Below are 22,960 nucleotides of genomic sequence, written 5' to 3' on the forward strand. Positions count from 1 at the left end.
ATTACGTCTTTGCTCTTCTTAAAGGATATTGTTGTTGGTGTATGTTTTTGGCTGAATATTAATTATTCCCTTTCTCTGGCAGAGGTAACTTGGGAAGGCTTAGAGAAGGGGCAGTATGGAGCTAATAGAAAAACAAGCTGTTCTCCGGATACTTTGCTTGTGGAGCATGATAGAGTGGAAATCAATAGGAGTGGCTTTAGGAGATGAGTCACTTAGCTTAAGGCTGCAATCCTAACCACAGTTTCCTGAGAGTAAGCCCCTTGAACAAAATAGGGCTTACTTCTAAGTAGACCTGGTTAGGATTGTCCCCCAAAGCTGTAACAGTCACTATGCAAACACCCCTAAAGCTGTAAAGAGACACAAGAATACGATTTGAGCCTTTGTAGAGTTGCCAGAATTGTGCTGTTCAAGGGCCATTTAGTGACCACACTGTCTGGAGATGAAGTATTTTTGGATGAAAGATAAAAGAAGCCCCAGCAACTTTCCAGAAATTCAGTGACAGAGAATGTTTCTATCTTTTAATCACTGGAAAGAGTTTTGAAAGCAAGGCCTGCATAGTGCAAATATGGGAAACTTCACTAATTTTTCTTGAATCTGCCCTTACTTCTGAATTGAGATATGCCCAGAATAAACCAAGAGACCTTCCCTCCCCCAATTTCTTATTGGCTCATCTGAGCCTATCCAGATTCACTTCTGAGCCCACTCCCACCCACCACCCAAACCAAGTCTGCCAGCTAACCCCCATCATATTTGATAGGGAGGTGTTGTAACCCAGTGGTAGGCACTATAACATGCTTTGCTTGCAGAAGGTCTCTGATTCAGTCCCTAGCATATCCAGGAATAGCTGGGAAAGATCCCCCCACTTGGAGAGCTGCTGCCATTTGGTATAGACAGTCCTGAGGTAGATGGACCAATGGTCTTTCTCAGTAGAAGGCAGCTTCACTTGTTCCTATCACATTAGCCCTTGGGAGATCTCCATTTCCCATGGGCTACTTGAGACTAGCTTATTGCATAGCAGCACACTCCAGGGGGTAGATGAAACATTCCTTTTTCTTACTGAAGTATGAGCAATGGTGGGAGGGGGATGGCTTTGCGGATGCAGGGAAAGATTGGAATTCTTCTGTGGCTCAGATTAAGTTCTGAGCCAAAGAAGAATTCAGGAATTGCAAATCATCTTAGTGAGCATTATGAGCCCTTGAGACTTGTATTTCCAAGCATGGAAATACAAGTGTCAGTGACATCTCTAATCAATACCATTTGGTTCAAAGGCGTGTCTAACTTTGTACATAACATACTGAAAACCTTTGGAATTTGCCTTTTACGTTTGAAAGAGGCCTTGTGGGCAAACGCAGCATCTGGAGACACTGACTCTACATTTCAGGGTGGCAAGAATGATTTAAGACTGGCAGAAGGTGCTTTGGAAGGCCAGCCAGAAACTTTGTTGTCCTTGGAGGCAGCTTTGAACACTGGCAATACCACCCCCAGCCCAGGTTTTCCCCTCTCCCCATTAAGCATGCTGATCTTCATAAGAATATACCCTGTTTGGCTCAGGAGCAACCAGTCACACATGTCATGATGTAATTGTCCTGAAACGGCAGGAGGCATCTGTTGTCCAGAGGCATTTGGAGGACACAAGTGGGCTGTGATGCAACTGCTGTTGCTTCTGTCCAGTGTCCAATGGAAACTTTGGGTTCAGTTTACAGAGTGTGATGCTTGGTTCTCCATGGAGCCTCTGGCCCTCTTTTAAGTGTCTGTTTTTTAACCTTAGGCTTCAGAGCACCAAAGCAGACCTACTTCCTGGAACAGTGAGGATGTTCTCATCTCCTACCTATGTCAAAATGTACCTAGAAAAGATCTGCCCTGATGTGCCCTACTCTACCAAAATTATGCTTTACAAACATCTGCTTTTCCTGCTGGTGCAAAACAGTAAAGAGATGTGCTACAGGCAGTGCAGTCTTACCCTCACCTCTTGAGTGTTGTGAATGTTCTGTAAAGCATGTTTGTGGCTACTTGGGAGCAGGCTGGGCCAGCACATGGACATGCGCTGGCCCCTGAAGCTAGAGCGTCCCCGGGAAAGGATGAGTTTGTGCTGGCCTGCTTGGGCAGGCTGGCACAAAGGGTGGGAGAGGGTGGAGGGAGCAAAGAACAGAGGCAGGGAAGGGGCATTTCAGGGCAAGGGAGGGTGGCCCGGGGGGGCGGATTGGGCCCAGTAGAGGGGTGGGGCCAGCGGCAGGGAAGGGGCATTTCAGGGCAAGGGAGAGTGGCCCGGGGGGGGGGCGGATTGGGCCCAGTAGAGGGGTGGGGACAGCCATAGTGATGCAGGTGCAACCCCTGTCCCCTGGCCAAGCAGTATTAATCAGGCCACTCAGATTTGCACCAGCATAATCACAGACACAGATCTGAGTAGCCCCATAGGGCTGCCTGTTGCATTATTCGGGTAAGGGGACTTAAATTCCCTTACTCTGAGTTGCACCCTAGCCTGCTCCTACCCTGTGCTGGATACAGCACAGGCCAGTTGGCCTGCCTGTTCCAGCATAGGTTAGGATTGTGTCCTCAGTTAACAGATACAATTCTCCTTCGCTCATCAGCCAGGTACATGGTACAGTTTCCTTAAAATACATTGAAGTCAAGCACAACTTCACTTTTCCAAGGCTTGCTGGTGTTTTGATGAATCAGGTTTCTGAGTTGTTGGATGGTCGTCTACATCAGTTTGCCATTTCCTGCTTTACCAACTTTTGGAAGATATTTTAGAATGTGGGTAATTTGCCATCTGGATTCTTGATGAAGCTTACAAGACAAGCTATAGCTCAGTTATATGTAGTTGAAATAAATGCTTATTCTTACCATTTACCCCTCTTCTATTGTCTGTTCTGTGGTAAATTTTGGATTGTAAGCTCTGTGGGCAAGACACCTGTCAATAACAACTTTCCAAAATACTCGAGGCACTCAGCTTGTGTTTGGCTTTGGACCGTCCCAGGAATTGCATTGGAACCCACCTTTGCACCAGTAAGTTGGGCATAGGATGAAATGCAGATGATAACCCTTTAGCCAGCACATCAGTTTCTGGGAAATTGCCTTTTCTCTGTACTGAAAACACCATGTTTTGCTATTAAGAAAAAAAGTGAATTTCTCCCTTGCTGCCATTACTATTGCAGTAATGGCTGTTGTCTGTATTGTAGTTCTGGTCATGGAGCAATTATTGGATGATGTTTTATGCACCCTCATGAGTCCTGGGGCCCGTTGCTCTCAGGGCTCAATTATGTTGACTGTTGTCTGATGGACTGGCGGCTTTGGCTGAAGCTGAGGATGTGCCTGCCCTGTGAGCTTGGGAGGCCTCCGGTATGGGCTGGGGTAGGGGGTTGCAGCGCCCTCCAGAGATGCTCCATGGAATGGATAAATCCCCTCCCAGACTGTGACATTACTGGAAGTTTCTTCTCATCCTGTCAATCCTTTCTCTATCTGTGCTCTTTGGAAATATTAAAAAATACTTTTCTACTTCAGTAACTTTGTTTTACCTTCCTCCCCATACGCCGTGTCCTCAAATTCTTTGGTGCTGGAGCCCTTATCCCAAAATGCACCCCCACAGCTTCCCTCCCCCAGCAAAATGTCCCTGGCTTCTTCCATTACATGGTGATGGCTATGGTGGTATAGTGTTTCTGGTGTAAGCTAGCATGACTTTAGCCCTTGTTGTAACAAGCTGGTGACAGCTGGTGTAGCCTGGTGGATCAGAGACTGAGCTGCAGATCGGGGAAGTCCCCAGTTTGAATCCCACTTCTGCCATAAACTCAGTCAGTGACTCTTGACCAGCTGTTCTCCCTGAACTTCAGTCTCCCGCTGCAACGTAGGAGATAGCAACATTCACCTTTAGAAGCTGGTACAAGCAAAACATCTTGAGCATTGGCAAGTGCTATGCATTGATTCCATTACTGCAGTTTCTGTGCATTTTATCTTCTCTATGGAGAACTCATAAAGGATCTCCTCTATGGAGAACTCGTGCAGGGAAAGCGCCCTACAGATAGACCACAGCTGCGATACAAGGACATCTGCAAGAGGGATCTGAAGGTCTTACTAATGGACCTCAACAGGTGGGAAACCTGGCCTCTGAGCGGCCTGCTTGGAGACAGGCTGTGCAGCATGGCCTCTTTCAGTTTGAAGAGACGCTTGGCCAACAGACGGAGGCAAAGAGGCAAAGAAGGAAGGCCTATAGCCAGGGAGACAGACCAGGGACAGACTGCACTTGCTCCCAGTGTGGAAGGGATTGTCACTCCCGAATTGGCCTTTTCAGCCACACTAGACGCTGTTCCAGAACCACCATTCAGAGCATGATACCATAGTCTTTCGAGACTGAAGGTTGCCAACTACTGATTCCATTACTGCAGTTTCTGTGCATTTTATTTAACATATTTTTCCTGCCTTTCCCTTCCCCAACAGCAGGTGCCCATAGTGAATTATGGTATTCTGCTTTATGTTAGAAACAGGTGTGGCATGACCAAGAACACTGCCTGATACTATCTTGGGTCCATTACCTCTGCACTACAACCCTACTCCCAAATCCTTACTGTGTTCCTTGTCCATGCATGGACACACTGTCCCTGTAAATAAAACTGGAACTCCCTCACTTCAGGGTTTGACAACGGTGCATGTGGAATCCAGTAAGATCTGCAGTAAGGTAAATGATCTGCTTCTTGTTTGAGCAAGTGGGAAGCAGATCATTGCTGCATCCATCAATGGCTGGTTGAATGGAGGTGGTGATGGCAGCAGACTTGGGGTGAAGAGCACCCCAAATCTGCCATGACCCTGGATCCTTTGCAATCTGCTACTGATGCAGCTTGCAGGCGGCTGAGGGTAGAATACAAAAGTAAAGGCTTCTCTGACTTCTCCTCCTCACAGGGCAGTTGGTGTTTCTCGGTGTGGGGAGAAACACAATTCAGCTTGAAGAGTCAGTGGATGTGACAATGGTGACTATTCAGGATGTTTGCTTTTCCTTATTTTCATCCTCTTTTCTGCGCAAGGCAGTGATATTTCTTTGTGAGAGAGGACAGACCTAACCACTTTATTATGATTGTGTTATTACAAGCTGTCTGAAGAGCATCTGGGCCTGCCCATAAACACATAGAGGATAGTTGCATGTGTGAGCTCCACGTGGTTCTGGGGTCTCTTGCTTGGACTGGTCCCAGCTTTCAGGGGTTGGGGCATAGGATGGGAGCATCTGTGCATGGCCCAGCCTGTGGTCCCATTTGTTTGTGCTTATGCCCTGGTCACTCTTTCCCAGACCCTGTAAAAACAGAGCAATAAGTTCTAAATCCTGCAACCTGAATCGACTTCAGTTTTGTAGCTGAAAGAATTTATGCAGGCAAACTTGCATAAATAAAGCCAGTAGGAGAACGTTGAGATTTTGGCTTGTGGTCTAGAATTGTTTTCATCTTGGAAATGCACATGCTTTGACACTAGCAACCCCAATGACTGTTGATGTGTAATGTCCTTATCAGGTTACCCGCAACCAGAAGTGACCTGGTATAAAGATGATGAAGAAATGGACAGATACTGTGGCTTGCCGAAGTACCAGATCTTCCGTCATGGAAACCGACACACTCTGCAGTTGTACAAGTAAGGAAAGAGGGGAATGTCTGTGTCTCAGGGTTACTTGTATTGGACTGGATGAGGAAGAGCTCCAGATGTTGTTCATCGAAGCCTGGAATTCCACCTTTCTGAAATCCACAGCCAGCAAAGCTCGACAAGGGGTACTTTGTCCTGTGCCCAGAGTACTTGTGTTCATGTGCAGTATTAATAATATTGTGATATGTAATCACCTTTTCTGGATGCACTGATGACTTTGCAGTCAATTAAAATCTATGAGTTTCATACTGGAAAAGAACCTAAGAAGAGCCCTACTGGGTCAGACCAATGTAACAGTGAGTGTAGCTCTTGCTCATGTGATGTGTTTGTTTATGGAATCTGTTCATGGAAATATGGCTTCATTTTCTGCTGGGGAAGCAGAATGAACTTGCTGAAGTTCAGAGTAGCCATTCTCCCCCACAATTTCTTATAGCATGGATGTTCTTTGTCCTCAGGTGCAGCGAGGAAGATGCAGCCATTTATCAGGCCTCAGCTTGTAACAGCAAGGGCATCGTGTCCTGTTCGGGTGTCTTGGAGGTTGGAACCATGACGGAGTATAAAATTCACCAGAGGTGGTTTGCCAAGCTGAAGCGAAAGGCCGAAGCCAAACTGCGTGAGATTGAGCAGAGCAGGAAGCGAGGGAAGGAGAATGTGGAACTGGAACAGCTGAGGAGAGTGAGCCCAGACCGGTTCCAGAGGAAGCGCCGGCTGACGGGGGAGATTGGCATGCACTCTGGTACCTCCCTCTGGGACAAGGAGGAGGTGGCCAAGGTACATATTCCAGATGGGAAACCGAGATTTAACGAGGATGTTGATCATGCCAAGAGCAAGGAGCCACCGCGAAACGCAGCAGCCCTCTTCTCAAATAACTTCATCAATGGACGCCTGGAGGCTGAAGTCACCACCAACGGGGACTCTTCTCTGGAGAGTGCGGAGGAAAACGGGGAAGAAAATGGTAATGGCTTTCTTACGTATATCTATGAGACCGTGGAGATTATGAAAAATAAACCTGCCACCAAGGAGTTTTCTGCAAAAAAGAAGAAGAAAGAGGAGAATATTACTGCCCTGCCAAATGCAAACCAAGACATTTCCCAACAAGAGGATGGGACGAAGCAGAGGACAAAAACTGTAGTGCAGAAAGATGCTGTGCCTGTCATCTCAGCTGAAAGGATGCAGTTGCCTGCAACAAATGGGGAGCTGATGGAAGCAGAGTTCAGAGAACTTACAAGCCAGGTTGTAGAAAAGCCTGCATCCCCATCTCATTTCACGCCTTCCAAAGCAGATGTGTACTTTTCTCTAAAAGACATGTATTTTGATATTGGAGCAAAACCTGAAACTGAAGTGAAATCCCCTGAAGAAAGTACAGAAGGAGCTGATCTGGGTTGTCCAGGGGTGGCTGCTCCCAGACTGGAAAAGACTCCTCGGGCAACTGGGGTGGTTCAGCCAGAGGAAGTGCAAAATGAACCTTACACCGAACAAGAAGTAGAGGGAAATGATGCCATGGGGACAAAGAGCACTGAAACAGCTGGGGATTTTAGCACACCATTATTCCAGTCTCCTAACAGGGACGCAGAACCTACGAAAGAGGTTCAGCATAGTCTTCAGATGGGAAATACAACAGAGATTCCCAACAAAAGCACCTTAGAGACAGATTTTCAGCCTCCCAGCTGGGCCTCAGAAGCGGGTGTTGGGATGCAACCTTCCTTTTCAAAGGAAAACGAAAGGGAGCCGTATCACACAAACATTCGAGAAACAGCCTTGCTGGACTCTCTCCCCACTGATGTCGAGCCAGCCCCAGAGCAGCCCCAGAGCCCTTCCCAGAACCTTGGGAGACCATGTGTCAATGCATCTTTACGTTCGCAGGAGGCAACGGAAGAGTTGCTACCAGCCTCCTTGGGAGAGCAGCTGCACCCTGAAGGGCCTGGTGAGGTACTGTAAGTTCTATTTTTTTGGTTAGGCTGACCTCATGCAAAATGTTTCCAAATCAGTTAAGCAGCAACTGCTGAAACTCTGCTTGCTATTTATAGCCGGGAATGCGAGATGTGCATGACCAGCAATAAATAGGGTGGCTTCAGGCTAGCACTGACCCCTGGCTTTAACAAATTGCATTAGCTGGTTTGGTGTTTTTGCATCCAGGAAACAAATGAGTGAGATGGGTCAACTGCAGCAGGCAAGCTTGTGAGTTTGTTTGCAGTGGGACAGTGTAGTTGGTTCCTCAACTCACACACTAATTCTGCCACTGCCTTTCAGGAGACATCATTGTGTTGCCTGAAGCTGATGGCCCAGCTGTCTCTGACACTCACTGGTCCGATTCAGTTGGTGTCTATTTTTGTCACTGATTCTGAAGTGTTTTCCATGTAATTTGGCGTGAGGAAGGAGACCATGCACTTCATTAGCAGGTTTCCTAATTCGGGGTACTTGTGCTTGAAGATTCATTTGTGCTCTTAACGGGATTGGCATCTGAGCAATCTGCCTAAGGAGAGGGTGCGTGGGTGTGCATGGGTGGATATCACAGCACAAGATTTTTGTGGACCAAAGACGTGAAGCTGGCCTCCTAGCACAAGCAGCTGCAAGTGGATTCTGGTTCATCTTTCCAGTGGATGCAGGACTCCCTTCCCTGGGGATGGAGGGGGTTGTGGCAGCATTTGAGAATGCGGACTGTTTTATAATGAATTGGTCCATTGGCCAGTAGCTCAAACTTGGTCTGTTCTGATTGTACCAATTAGGCTAGCATACATGGGATACAGCCTGGGATTCTAGTCATATCTATGACTGCCTTGATGCATACTACTGCAAAATATGGCCTGCGTTGAGAGAGTAGCTCAACTGTGAAGACCTCTGTTTTGTTTAGAGCAGGGCTGCTCAAATCCTGGCCCAGGGGCCGGATCTGGGGTTCGGATGAACCCATCTGCCCAGTGAGTGGACCTTACTATTCCGCCTCTGCACGGCTCATCCTTTTGGTAGACCTGGGCACCAGAATGCTCTGGACAGTTGTGTCTGTCCAGACATCCTGTTGCGCAGCCTTCTGGAACTCCAGGCAACAGACGTGACTACTGAGAGCATCCTGGTGCCCAGGCCTACCAAAAGGATAAGCCAGGCGGATGCGGAACAAAAAGCTGCGGTCCGGCTGGGGACCACATTTTTGTCAGACAGTGGTCATAAGTTTGGGCGCCACTGGTTTAGCGTCTGGTGGAGGAAGAGGGATTTGTTATCATGATTCATTATAATTGCTATATAGTTGCCCTAGGAACATAGCTGTAGAACCTGGAAGAGTTTTTTAGCAGTTTTGAACTGCTCCAAAATTTTGTGGTACACCTGCAGACCATTTGTGGAACACTAATGTGCTGCAGCACAGTGGTTGAGAATCATTGTCCTCTTAAATCTGTCCACTTAAAAATTTCCAAATCTCTCCATCTAGGGACAGGGCTCCAACCACATTATGTAAGCAGCTCTTTTCTGCACTTTCTCATCCTTTTTGAGATGAGACAATTAAAAATATACACCATTTTCCAAATGCAGCCACATGATTGATTGTGGTGTTTTGCAGTTGCAGCCCTTGAGCTGCTTCTCACTCGTAGTTCACATGTTTCCCAATAGTTAGGATGGATCTTCAAAGTCTCTTGTTCTGCCCGCAAGCCAAAAGGTGAAAGGGTGGCGGGGAGTTGCGCATGGAAAATTGCAGCATGACGTGCCAGTAACTCTGATGTAGTTGTGCCATGCAGCACATGCAGAGATTCCTGTTGAAAGTGGCAGCATTCATCTTGGAGTATAGCATTGCCCAGTCTGTGTTCATGCACTGAAGATAGTGTGGTGTGACATAACCCCTGCTAATTGGGTAAGAGGCACTTTTTCAAGTGGGTGCTCCTTATTTTTAGCAGGGGGAGAGTAACTGGCCCACCTCACCCCAGCAGTGTCTGTTCTAGTGGCTGTCTGCTGGTATTCTTTTGCATCTTTTTAGATTGTGAGCCCTTTTGGGACAGGGAGCCATTTAGTTATTTGATTTTTCTCTGTAAACCGCTTTGTGAACTTTCAGTTGAAAAGCGGTATATAAATACTGTTAATAATAAGGGACCTGAATATGATACATGAGTCAGGCCATTGGTCCATGTACTTCAGTTACTGTATGTAGACAGAACTCTTGGTTTTTAGGAAAGTTTTTAGTTACTCTTTGGATTTTCCTCTCCAAACTTACCTGGAGATACCGGAGTTGGAATCGGAGAACTACATGTAAAATAGGTGCTCTGTCACTGAACTGTCGCCCCTCCCCAAAGCCTTGTGTGGATGGTAGTAACCTCTTAGAGATGTGTCAGAGTTGTGACTCACTCCTCCCAGGCCACATTTGATATGTCTCAGGGATGTTTTGACACTTCCAACATCTAGCATGGGGCAGCTGGAGCTGAACATTTACCTGGGGGCTTGGAAGCAGCTGTTCACTTGCAAAGTTCTGCAGGTGCTTTCTTGCAACCCTTTCCATGCACAGTCCTTTTCCAACACAAATGTTGTGTGGTGAGAGAGCAACAGAGAAAGAGACAACTTTCCTCAAGTCTTCGGGGAACCATCCAGTTTGAAGAAACAGAAGGCTGTCTAAGACCAATCCTTCTCCATTGAGTAGAATCCACAGTCTATTCACACTTTACTGAACTTACACCAGCATTTCTTCTATACCTCTCCTGTCCCCTGAATGGTGCCACTTGCTTTTTATGGAGCGTCTGTCTTGCCTTGGGCAAGGGTTCTTTCTGGATTCAGGTGGAGCAGCAATGCACCGAGACAAAAGTGTTCAATTGCTGGTGGTTTGTTAGATGTTATAATATAGACAGGAAAAGAAGCAATGCAATATCTTATGTCCTTTCATTTGTTGGAAGTCCCTTGGACAGCGATGCATGAATCCCCAAGGCCAGTTCCCAGGTACCAGCTGCAGACCTGATCAATGGCAAGATAGTGTCTTTACAGAATTTCAGAGATGGCTCTTTCCCAGCCTCTCTGGAGATGCCAAGGCTTGAAACTGGGGGCATCAACATGCAATGTACCCAAATTGATGTGCCTGTTGGGATGTGTGGTCTGTGAGGTTAGGGTGCTTGTGGGTGGCCCCTTAGACTTCCAATAGGTTCCCTTTCCCTCCTATTTTCAAAGAACATTCATACCCACAGCTTCAGCTGCTTTGACAAAAGATAAAGGAAGGGAAGTGGTTCCTGCAGCACTTGATCTCTGTGCTGTGCAAGCTACAAGAGTTGCACCAGCCCCTGCTGTCTGTGGTTGGTGGAGGCAGTGAAAGGTCTGGGTTCCACAGGAATGCTCTGTGTGTCCCTCCATCCCCCCTCCAGTTCTGTGACAACTGCCAGCAGCCCTTGGGCCACTGAGACTTTCTTCACATCTTTGTGTACTCTAATCAAGAAATCTCTGGCTGGAGCATCAGCATGCAGGGGGACTCCTGCATTTCCTTTTTTACTTCTGGGGACAGAGAAGCTGAACAAGGTCAAGTGCCCCTTTGTTACTGGGGCCACAAACATGTCCTCTCCATAGCGCACTCTCTTCTGTCCTGTGCTTGGGGTCACCAGCTTCACCACTAATGTTGTCCCAAGAAAGCTGTAATGCTGAGCGTACTTTCCAGGGAGTAAGTTCCATTGTGTTAACTGGAACATCCTGACGCTTCGCACACATCTTTCTGACTTTTTATTTCTTTACTCTTTGCAACACATCCAGAAGGCTGGATCCCTCTTCTCCCCCCACCCCCCGCCATTGCTTAGCCAAGCTAGACTGATATAGCTCTTTTAATCTTCTTCAGACGTCACCCCTTCCAGCCACCTGATCTTGTTGCTCCCTTCAGTCTGTCAGTGTTGTTCTGATGATGCCCATGCTCGAAATTGCTATTCCTGGTGTGATTGCACCAGCCCTGGAACAGAGGGATTGTCTGCTCCTTGCACTTTGTAAGGGACCTCAGTATTATTTGCCGTGTTGGAAGTCGTCCAAATGCTATTCTGTTTTTTTAAGTCAATATTCTGCAACTTATACTTAATAATGAGCCTCATTTGCATAATTTATTCTGTTTACAGTTTTGAACATTTTTTTGTTTGGAGAGAGGGATTAATTGCTGAACTGTTGAAGGAGCTGGGAATTGAGTAGAATACAGAGATTAAGAGTTATGAAAAGAGGCAGGAAATTGCCTCTTGGCCACAGAAAGTTCCCTGGTTTTTTTTAGGGTTGTTTTTTTTTCTTGGGGTTTCTGGGCTTTGGGTATACATAGTTCATGTTGAGACATCTGTGTGCAAATATGAGGTCTACAACTTTTTTTTCTCTTTAAATAAGGGAGTTGGGCCACAGCTTGGTAGTAAAGTACCTATTTTGTGTCCATCACACTGTGGCTGGTCCATCCATGTGGCTGGCTGAGGCTGAGGCAATAGATTTTGGGGAGATACCCACTTCTACCTACCAACTCACCTTCACCACTCCTCTTCCTCCTTCCCCCTCTCCCTCAATTAGAAAAAGAAGAGAGTGGTGTAGCTAAGCCACCTGGCATCTGGGGGCACAAAATTTCTTACTCTTTATTTATTTAAAATTTCTTTACTGCCCCCCCCCCAGGCCTCAGAAGGCCTTAGAAAGGTACTTCTGGTTTTTGCAGGAAACTGGAAATGCCTTTCTAAGGCCTCCAGGAGGCCTTCTGAGACTTGAGGAGGCAGTGCGTGGCCTTCCCAAGCCTCAAAAGGCTACTTTTTTGCCAGATACCTTAAATCTGCCATTAGTTGGCAGCACCTCAAGGTGTGGTACCCAGGGCATTGTACCCCCTGCTCCCTCCTTAGCTACACTACTGAGGAAGGGAAGGGTACAAAACGGAAGTGTGAAGTAGAGGAGAATGGTGTTCTAGATGCTGTCCCCCGCACTTCCTCTTCTGTTTTGTCCCACTTTCTTTTCCAGTCCAGGGAGTGGGAGGAGGAGAGCCTGTGCTTCACCAGGTAAGGGTGACAGAACTTGGCATGCTGCAAAGGCACCAGGAGGTCTGGTGCTTCTTGTGAAATTTCCTTCTTGTGAAATATGGCATGCTTGGAAAACCTTTTTCTGTATGCAGAACATAATAAGGTTTGATCACAACTTTGTTTGAACTGTGATTAGTGACCCAGATTTGAATGAAAAATAGGTGAAGTTTTGCAATACAATTAAAAACTCACTGGAAAGCTAGGTTCAATAATATTGAACAATAGCACAAGTGATAACAAAATTAAAAAGACTGCCCCAGTAATACCAGCAAGGAGAGAAGCTCTAGGAAAACAGGCAGGCAGAGAAAGCTTGTAAATACTGAGCCAATTCTGCATCAAGCTAAGGAGTGTTTACCCAGTGCTACAGTAACCCTATGTTCTTTGTTCCTAGGCCCCAGAAAAGGTGAAGCTGCAACATCCTGAAAGTTTGTCCACTGGCCACAATATCCTGAAACCTCCAGATTGGGAATTTAGAGAAGAGACTAACCAGGATGCTGACTACCACACAATTTGGGAAGATGCCTCCGAAGAGATAGAGACCAAGTGGTCCAAGGAGAGATCTCCGAGTCCAGAGACTCAGGAGTCAAGCATGGTGGTGAGCCATGGAGATAATCAGTATACCCCATCAACTTCTGAGAGTTCTCCAACTGTCTCCTTAGGCATCACACAGCCAGTTGGGGAAGAGCGTCTTCTTTTGACAGATGATGCTGGGAAGATTTCCACAAGGTTTGGTGGTGATGAAATCCATCATGGACAAGCTCTAAGTCCAGGGAGTGTAGAGATGGTCACTCCTGGCTTACCATCCCAGATAATCAATTATGAGACTAGACATTCAGACCAAAATGCCCCTCAGACAGAAGCAGAGATAGAAGAAAAGCCAGAAGAAACACTTGAAGAGCAGTTGAGAGACAGTAGACCTAGCCAGAAGGTAGATTTGGGGTTGGAAACTGAGAGAACACCTGCTGTAACTGCAAGACCATTGCTGCTGCCAGAAGTTGCTGTAGAAGCTCCAATTCCTTACCCAAGAAAGCGGCGTCAAATTCCCACAATGGGTTTGCCTCAAGTTCTCCATGAATCCCAAGGGCCACCTCCACTTTCTGCAGTCAGTGAAGACCTTGCTGAAGAGAAGGAACCTGTAGGGCAGTTGTTGATGGATGTGAGGAAGGAAATTGGCACGTGGCAATCTGCTGAGCCTGCAGCTTCAGAACCTAAGCAGCAGGTCCACAGAATGGCTGTGGAGGAGTCGCTTGTCAGGGAAGAGCCTTCAGCTCCTTTGAGGGATGAAGAAAATGAGCAGGGGGTGTTGACAATTGGCAAGAAACTTGAGGCTCAAGGTAGGGAAAGAACAATCTCAGCTGTACCCTCAGTACAGGACTTGCCCCAGACAGAGACTGCAATGGAGGAAGATCAAGTCCCAGATAAGGAACAGCACAAAAATTTAGTGAGTTCTCTGAAAAATTATTTGCTTCTGCTGTTAAAGATGACCACAGAGACAGATAAAAGCAAGGGCAGAACAGAGCAGGAATTGAAGGCTGTGGAGGAAAGGAGTTCGCTGTCTGCTGTTCCAAAGCATGTATCAGACATGGGTATTGCTGGGTTAACCCCCAGGACTTCAAGAAAGATCTTTGAGCGAGTGGAAACCAACCAGCTCTTCCAAAGTGCAGAAAGTCTGCTACTGACTCCCAAAACTTCCCGGAGGATCACTGGAATGATCAACCAAGAGCTGCGCACCTGCAAAGAGAACCTGGCGATGGAACCAGAGCTGCCCCCTCTGCCTTGTGTGCCCTCAATTGTGGTAGGGAGTGTCTCTGGGGAGCCAGTAGGGCTGCCAGATCTACCTTCAGAGGTTAGTAGCGAGGCACCAGCAGCGCTGCCTAGCGCTACCCCTCAGGAGTTAGCATCTGGAGCACGGCGGAAAATATACCTGCCCAAAGCCAAGCAGGCGGATGAGATGGAAGAAGTTGCCCCAGAGAGCCAGGCACGCCCCAAAAGGGACAGTCCCTCTGTCTCTCCACAGCAGAGCCGCAAGAATGCGACTCTCCTGCAGACACCTTCCCCAGCTCCATCCCCACCTGTGGAGAGGCGCTCCCCAGCCACTGCCAGGAGGATGGCAACATTGGAGGTGCCCAAGTTATATGAGGAACCTGTAGAAGAAAGCAAGACTGTGGCTGATGGTTCCCAGGGAGTGCAAGGAAGTGGGCCAGTAGAGCAAGTAGGAGAGCCCCGGAAAGCAAACGACCCATTTAAAGGTGAGAAAGATGGTTGCTCTTACCCTATGAGGCTGCCTTCTACTGAGTCTGACCATTGGTCTGTTTAGCTCAGTATTGTCCACTGTCTGGCAGGGGCTCTGCAGCATTTCAGATGGGAGTCATTCCCTGGCCTACCTGGAGTTCCCAGGGATTGGAGCTAGCATCCTCAGCATGTAAGGCGGGTGCTTTTTCACAGAGTTACAACATCTCCTCATTCCCAGAACACAGGGTGCTTTCAGGTGGTGAAGTACTTCACACATATTATCCTGATGTAAACTCTTGCAACAACCCTGTAAGGGAAGTATTATCATCACCATATTGCACTGAAGCTAAGAGGGAGCAGCCCACCTAAGGCTACCTGCTGAGTTTGTGGCAGAAGTGATGAACTTTGGACTGGGTGAATATGGTGGTGGCCGAGCTGCATAGAGACATGTTTGGGAATGTTGTATCTGTCAGATGCACACCTGTGCAGTCCCAAGTCTCATAGCTCCAGAGATCTAGCAGAGCTCAAAGCTCTGTGCAGACAGTTCCCAGTCTGAATGATCAACCACCATCATTTTGTAGCTCCACAGGTAATTCGCAAGATCCGAGCGGAGCAGTTCTCGGATGCTTCTGGGAACTTGAAACTCTGGTGCCAGTTCTTCAATATTTTGAGTGACTCAAAGCTGACCTGGTATAAGGATGAGATTCCTGTGACGACTGTTGGAAGGAGGTTAGTAGGGTCCCAAATGTCCCTGGGGCTGGTGGTGGGGTTTTTGGTTATCAGGAAAGGGTTTCTTTGCTCAGTGGAGTTCCTTGTTCCCTTGTGCCTTTACTGGTGAGCCCATGACTCTTTTCTTGCCTTTCTTCACTTTAGGCAGCAAAAATTCAGAGCAGTTCAGTGTTATTGTTCCGCCATTGGTCATAACTACACAGCGCTAAGTGTTGACTGCGCACCAGCTGATTACTTGTTTGAAACCAGACCGTGTTAAGAGTATCTCCAGCACAATTGATATCATAGTTGACAAATTCTACATAAGGTGCCGCTAAAGCCAGAAGAAATGAAATCATTTTATGGGCTCACAAAGGGAAATACTTTATTTAAATAGTAAGAAATTGAATTTAAACAAGGAACAGAAATTCTAGTATAAATAAACAATACAGAGTACAGTAATATGTTTTATATTTTTAGGTATTGCTGATGGTTTTTATGACATTTCCAGTCCAATCCTACCTTAATCCCCTTGTGGTGATACAGTGGCGCTAGCATGGCTTCTGCTGATTCTCATAGGGGGATTTTTGGCTGCTGGAGGTCTCCTCAGGGTAAAGGGACATTTGTCCCCTTGCCCTGGGATACGATCCAGCAGAAGCTATGGAGAAGTTTGGATCTGTGCCAGTTTAATTGCCGGCTGGAGCCCGCATTGCTCCGTAAAGGTGGATCAGGCCCGGGAAGGGGGTTTGGATTCGGTGTCTGCTGCCACTGATCCTGCCCCCCTCCTGGGCCCAGTCTGCCCACTTCCCTCACATCTCCTTCCTGTTCCACCCTCCCCCCCCCCGCATTGTTCCTTCCCCTGCCCCGTTCAATTCCCTGTGCAGGGCTTACCTGTTCTGGTGGGCCTTCCAAGATCTGCCGGCATATGTGGGAAGGCAGCTTGTGCTGCAGCAAAGCACTTGATTTCCCAGCACTGATAACAATCTGTTCTTGAAAGGTAAACCGATATGCAATATGGCAGTGAGAATTAATTTTCCACCACATATCCAAGCACAGCATTCTGTGTATTTGTAATAGGACTCTGTGATCATGTCAAAAGCTCTGAGAGAGCATGAGAAATCCAGTGAATCAAGTAGCCTATGTCTGCTTGAGGTCACCGAACCCTAAGGCTGGAGTGGAAGCCAAGGAAGTACAACTGTTGCTGGCTCAGGGCTGTTTTGGCTGGTGACATGGTGACCTTCAAGAAGGGCATGCTGCTCTTCACTTCTTGGCTAAAGGGAGGGGTACAGTGGGAATGTTCATTTGGTACACTTTTTCATTCAAAGAATGCCATCTATGCTATTTCATGTCTCTGTATTCATCTCCATATCTGCACACACATAGCATTGTAACCAAAATTATGTATGGAAGCTCTTTCTGGGCTGGGTGGGTTGCAAAGCAACAGTGGCCATAAGAGGCAACGGAGATATTAAAAGATTTGGGTAAAGGCAATGGAAAGAGGAGGATGTTATTACAGACTCTCTGAAAAATGGTGTATGTTATATATACAGATGAAACACTGAAAGGTTTGCAGGACAGGCAGTGATTCTGGAGCCAAGCTAGGACCTGAAGCCACATGATACACACACCTGATAGAAGCTAAGTAGGTCTAAGTCAGGTCAGCACCTGGATGGGGAGCCCCTCCCCCCTGAGTGAACAACTGGATTCTTTTTCTAAAATTCTTTTTAAAAACAAAAAAGAATCCTATCCACTAAAGCAGATAATCATCCTCCACTGGAGACCCCCCCATAGGTAGAGGTGGGGGAAAATTGTGATAATGAAATAAAAGCACATAACATTGCATTTTGCACTTCTCATTTTTTTAAAACACACACACCCAAAATCTGCAAAAGAAGTGCTTTATTTGGTTTTTATTTATCATTTATTTGGGGGGGGGGGAGCTGCATGGGTGATGACTGTGGCTGCATCTGGTGACACTGTACCACCTATATTACCTATCTAGTACACTGTTAATATGATTATAATTTATTATAATAATGTCAATTTTGAATAAAAACAAATATGACACCACTTTCTGCACTTCTTACTTTTGGAAAACACTGAAAACAAGTTTTCTCCCACCTCTACTCATAGGGTATCAGTGGGCTACCCAGGAACTGTAGCCATATAGAAACAGACTAGTGTGATGTGGTTATTAGAGTGCTAACATGGCTAGCTGTTGGCCAGGGAGACCACCTGAGGAAGTTCCACCAGGTAGTATCTTGCCAAGGGAGCAGACCCTTCATGACAGCATGAACACTTGCCTTTGCTGGGCGCTATGTGTGTGGGCTCTGTGTGTGTGTGTGTGTGTGTGTGTGTGTGTGTGTGTGTGTGTGTGTGTGTGTTTCTCTTTCTCTCTCACTGAGCGTCTCTTCATGAATTCTCTTCCAGCTGTGGAGACGAAGGACAGGCAGCCTTGGCTATTGTGCAGGCATCCCTTAAGGACTGTGGTGTCTACCAGTGCACCATCCAGAACGAATATGGCACTGATTCCACTGACTTTCTGCTGAGTTCTGAAGGTGAGCCTGGCCCTGGTGCTCCTTGAAAATATGCTTATCCAGCAAAATGGAAAGGTGGAATACCTTGCATGGAGAGGATACTAGAAGCCTGGATTTACCCCACTAGCACAAGTCTGTCAAGCAACCTCCTTTGAAATGTGTTCATTTTATGCTTGCTCGCAACAGCTAACGGTTCTGTAGGGAGCTTGTTAGACCATTGCTTCTCCGTGTTTGTCCTCTGCCGTTCCACTTCACGTGGTCCACCTATTCAGAGTACCAGTGGAAGTAACTGGTGATGACATCATTGCCAGTTACTTCTGGGTTGGGAGGCCAGATGCTACACAACAAACAACAGTAAGAGGTTCAGGCTGGGTGGGAAGACTTTTCTGAGCATGGAAAAGCATGCTTTGGCATCTCCTACTGCTGTTTGTGGTGTTGTGTTCTTGGTTTTGCTGCTGGGTGACAGGTGTCCAGGGGGGTCACGAGTACTACCAGGTGCCACCTCAAGTGTCACTGGTGGTACCTGTACCACTGGTTGAGAAACACTGTGTTAGAAAAATGAAGTGGGGTGCATGCTGTGCTTTCACACATGAATGTGTGCAATTGGGTAGTAAGTCCCTGCATGGCAAGGAGGTGCAACATAGATTACACCTGTAAGTAGCAAAGGAATGCAATGCATGAAGTCTCTAGTTGCAAAGGTGGAACTGTCTGGGTGTGCCATGGCACTTGTGCTTCAGAGGCTGGTGGCAGAGAAGCTTGTTAGCTTCTCTTTGTCCCATTCTCTATGGCAAAAGTCTGGAGCTTAATGGTAGAGCACCAGCTTCGCATATGGAAGTCTCAGGCTCAAACTCTGGCTTCTCCAGGTAGGGCTGGGCAAAAGCCCCATCTGAAACCTTGGAGAGATGCAGATAATATTGAGGTAGATGGATGACCTTACTTAGTGTGAGCAGCTTCCTATGTTCAAGCTGGGCTTGTGTTGGGACATTCCAGCCAGAGAAGAGAACGTGTTCCTGAGTTTGGGGGCAAAATGGGTGAAGACCTCCTCTTTTTCATGGAGGGTCTGCAGCCATGATCTCTCTGTGTCTCTCTCCTCAGTGATGTCAGGATTTATCTCCAAAGAAGAAATAGAAGGTAAAGTGTGCCCAGGAGATGGCGTGGTGAGTCTGTGGCCCTCCAGGTAACATGGTGCCCATCCCACATATGGACCCCACCTGTTCCTCGTGTGTGGCTGATACCTTGTTTATCCTGTGTGGCTGATACCTCTGGCCTATCAAGAAGTGGGTTAGAGAGACCAGTGAGGTGGATTTCTCTGTCATGCTGAGCCAGAGATTAGGGAAGAGGATGACACTCTGGGTTCTTATAATCTGTTTGGAGCCAAACCTCCTGCCCTCTGTTTTTATTTCCCTCTCCGACTCCAGGCAGCCTTTGTTCATCCAATCTACCCGGTCCCAACAGAATTCCCATTTCTGATGTATCCCATACCCACACCACATTCTTTGCTTGGGCTTCCATCGTGCCCTCTCAGCCTTTTTCCCTGTGCTGTCCCAGAATCCTGAACTGCATGCTGCTGATTTACCCATTGGTCTATTCTTGGGTCCCTAATCTTAATCCCTGCCATCTCTGATTGGTCCTCAGTCTAGCTCTTCCTGGTCTCCCCATACCATTGGTCCTCCCGTCTCTTTCCTCTGCAAATGCACCAGTGGAGCTCTGGAAAGAGAGTCATTTTCTTCACTGCTACATCAAAAGTCTCCCTGTATCACAGAATAGCTCTTCCTCCCCTTTCCCAATAAAGACAATTGAACCCCATGAAGTTAAGATCCCTTTCCCCAGCATCCCTCTTGGTAACACTTCATCTTGCCCTTCTTGCCCATGTCTTTTCCCTGTCTTGTAGCTGGTGAAGAGATTGAGATGACACCCATGGTGTTTGCCAAAGGCCTGGCTGATTCTGGCTTCTGGGGAGATAAACTCTTTGGCCGGATCATGATGGAGGAGCTGGAGGTGGGCCCTGGTTTCCTACACAAGGCGTGCCGTGCCCGTGCCATCTATGGCCTCGAGCCAGTCTTTGAGTCTGGGCACACAGGCATTATCAAGGTTCGCAACCTCATCGCCTTTGGTGGACGCAGTGAGAGCACATTGATCGAGCGGAACTATGACATCACTATCCAGGTGGGCTATTTTGTTTTATGTATCTTCCATGCTGGAACATAAGGCAGTGTACACAAAGTATACTTCCATGTTCAAGGAGGAGAGTCATTCTTCTTTCTTTACTCCCTACAGGAGTGCAAAATCCAGAATTCCAGCCGGGAGTACTGCAAGATCTTTGCTGCGGAGGCCCGTGCCATCCCTGCTTTTGGGCTGGTACCTGAGTAAGTTGTGCTTCTTGTCCAGTGGAGGATGCAGTGCATTTGTAGTAAGAGAGCAGAGAGACACATGCAGAGCTTGATCCGTGGTGATGGTGGTAGACTGTCCCTTTGTGTTCTCAGTTTCATCCACTGTTTGATACAAGTTCTGCCTTAATGCCCGAGTAGAGGAAAAAATGTCATATGGGAATGTCAGAATGGGAGACACTGCTGTAACAGAGGTGGGAATCTTCTTTTGCACAGAATAATCCCTCTTTACTTGATCTACCGTCCGGCTAACAATATTCCATATGCAACCATGGAAGAGGATCTGCCTGGCCAGTTTGAGCATTACTGTGGGCGAGTGCGAGATGGTGGCCTGGCTCCAGCCAGCACCTCTGAAGTTGGGCACAAGTGTTGCACTTTCCAGCACTGGTTGTACCAGTGGACAAATGGCAACTTCCTGGTGACGGACTTGGAAGGTGAGGATCTCTGTCAATAGATAAGAGAGGTGCCCTCATCCCCTAGCTTTCTAGGAAATGCCCCAAGGAGGGACTCGCCGTGTTGATCCCATTGAAAGTTTAATCTAGAAATTTGCCACCACCACGAGTTTTGGTGGTGAAAAAAGGCAACTAAGAGGGAACATGATTGAAACTTGTGTAATTATGTATGGCATAGAAACAGTTTTCTCCATCTCTCACAAAACTAAAATCAGGGGTCATCTAATGAAAGTGATTGGTGGGAGATTCAGGATAGACAAAAAGGTCTATCCTGGCCTAGATAGATCTGGCCTGGTCTGTCCTGGCTCCAGCACACTGTAGCTCTAGCACTAATGCACTAACCTCATGCATCACTAATCTGTGAAAATTGCCCTTGTGAGACATTTTGGTGGCTTTAAAAAGGGATTAGACAAATTCATGAAGGACAGGCCTATCAATGGCTGCTAGTCATGATGGGAGTCATTGTGCTCCCTCCAATCTGGTTGCTGAATATGGGCAATGGTTGCTGGACTAGATGGACCTTTGGCCTAATCCAGCGGGGCTCTTCTTATGTACAGCCACCCTTCTGACCAGCCACCCCTGAGAGGGAGACAGCCAAGCCTGAATAATTTTCCTTTTCGGTATCTTGCTTCTCCAGTGCATGGCCTTTAAGGCTGCTTGCAAACTCAATTAACACACTAGAAAATATCAATGACTGAATAATTAAAATAGCCTCTTAAAAGAAATTACAACTCAACAGACAAGCAGCAAAGCAAGTGTAGATAATAGCAATTACAGGAGATCAATGTTAATTGCTATTGAAGAGCTCTGGCAAGCTGGAAAGTCTTAGCCTAGTGTCTGAAAGACAATAAAGGAAGGAATTGTGCCACAGGAAAAGACCCTGTCTCCAGCAGTCACCCACCTCATGTCCACAGGCAGGGTCCCCAGGAGAAGGACCTCAGAGAAACTCTTCTGTTGACAGTGGGCTTCATTTGAACGTGTCTTATGGCAGAACTCTCAGTCGTTCAGGGATCTGGGGCTTGTGTGTTAGAGGTGAATGGGTTGCATTCACCTCTGGGATGAGCTGGGATGGCATGTCTGGAATTGTCATGTTATAGAGGATGGAGCCTTTGGCTGTATTTGCTCAGCAAAGGAAAGGGACAGCCCACCCCTCTGCTGATTTGTTCCATAACCCTGGGCTGGTTGTCTTTTTTCAGGTGTTGGATGGAAGATCACCAATGTGAGGATCGCTACCAAAACAAAGGGGTAAGTGATCAGCCATCAACAATCAGTGGTTCGGTACTTATGTCTGGGTCCAGGTCCTTCACGTGGACATCCAGGCTACTGGAGTACTCTAAATTCATTTAAAGATGGCACAGCAGGCGGGGATGTTGGATGTTGGTGCTTCATGCACACCCCAGTTATGCCACGTTTTTTGCTCAGGTACTGTTCCCATTCTGTGCATGTTGGCTGGAAGCTCAAGGTGGAGCTCATTTCGTAACTGGCAACAAAATACAATTTTCTTATAGGTTTTTTGGGGGGGGGAGAAAAGACCTTCTTCAAGGGTTCTAAGACACTTTCGTTTTGCTCCTTGGTGTAGTAGACTGTTTTCATGGTCACTTTGGATCATGGGCTGTGGGTGGAAGGTACTACAGTCCCTTTTGAAGGAGTTTGAGGGTCCTGGGAGAAGATGAAAGATGCACAAGACAGGGCCTCCACCACAGTCAGCTGGGAGTGCCCTGTCCCATTCCAGTCTGCTACTCCAGTTCCTGGTGTTCTGTGGCAGCCAATAGTGAAAGGAACACAACACAAACTTTCTGTCACAAACATATGGGAGATAAACAATGGGGAAAATGGCAACTGTACAGCTGCCAGAGCAAAGTGCTTCTAACCAATTAGTTTCTGTTTACTACATGTACCCTGGCATTATCTCCTAGAGAGCATTTGTTCTCCAGAGTATCTTGCTGAAGGGTCAAGATGTGGGTGGCACAGGACATGAGATGCTAGAGACTGGTTGCAGAGGGTAGACCTGACTTACACAGGCTCTCAATGGTGCATGTGGGTCTGTATTTTGGGCACAG

The 22,960-nt window shown here is 47.1% G+C and overlaps 1 protein-coding gene across 2 annotated transcripts in view; it reads left to right on the top strand.

Annotated features, from left to right (window-relative positions):
- Positions 1–22,960, top strand: part of ALPK3 (alpha kinase 3) — a 51,527-nt gene that overhangs the window by 20,950 nt on the left and 7,617 nt on the right. For both annotated transcript variants that reach the window (XM_066636180.1, XM_066636181.1), the window contains 10 exons: positions 5,490–5,607; positions 6,072–7,545; positions 12,976–14,833; positions 15,398–15,545; positions 17,955–18,082; positions 19,157–19,192; positions 19,953–20,227; positions 20,339–20,427; positions 20,665–20,882; positions 22,097–22,145. In XM_066636180.1, coding sequence (XP_066492277.1) covers positions 5,490–5,607; positions 6,072–7,545; positions 12,976–14,833; positions 15,398–15,545; positions 17,955–18,082; positions 19,157–19,192; positions 19,953–20,227; positions 20,339–20,427; positions 20,665–20,882; positions 22,097–22,145 — 4,393 coding nt within the window. The remainder of the gene's footprint in view (positions 1–5,489; positions 5,608–6,071; positions 7,546–12,975; positions 14,834–15,397; positions 15,546–17,954; positions 18,083–19,156; positions 19,193–19,952; positions 20,228–20,338; positions 20,428–20,664; positions 20,883–22,096; positions 22,146–22,960) is intronic.

Source organism: Tiliqua scincoides, chromosome 8, assembly GCF_035046505.1.
Source record: "Tiliqua scincoides isolate rTilSci1 chromosome 8, rTilSci1.hap2, whole genome shotgun sequence".
Lineage (NCBI taxonomy): Eukaryota > Metazoa > Chordata > Lepidosauria > Squamata > Scincidae > Tiliqua > Tiliqua scincoides.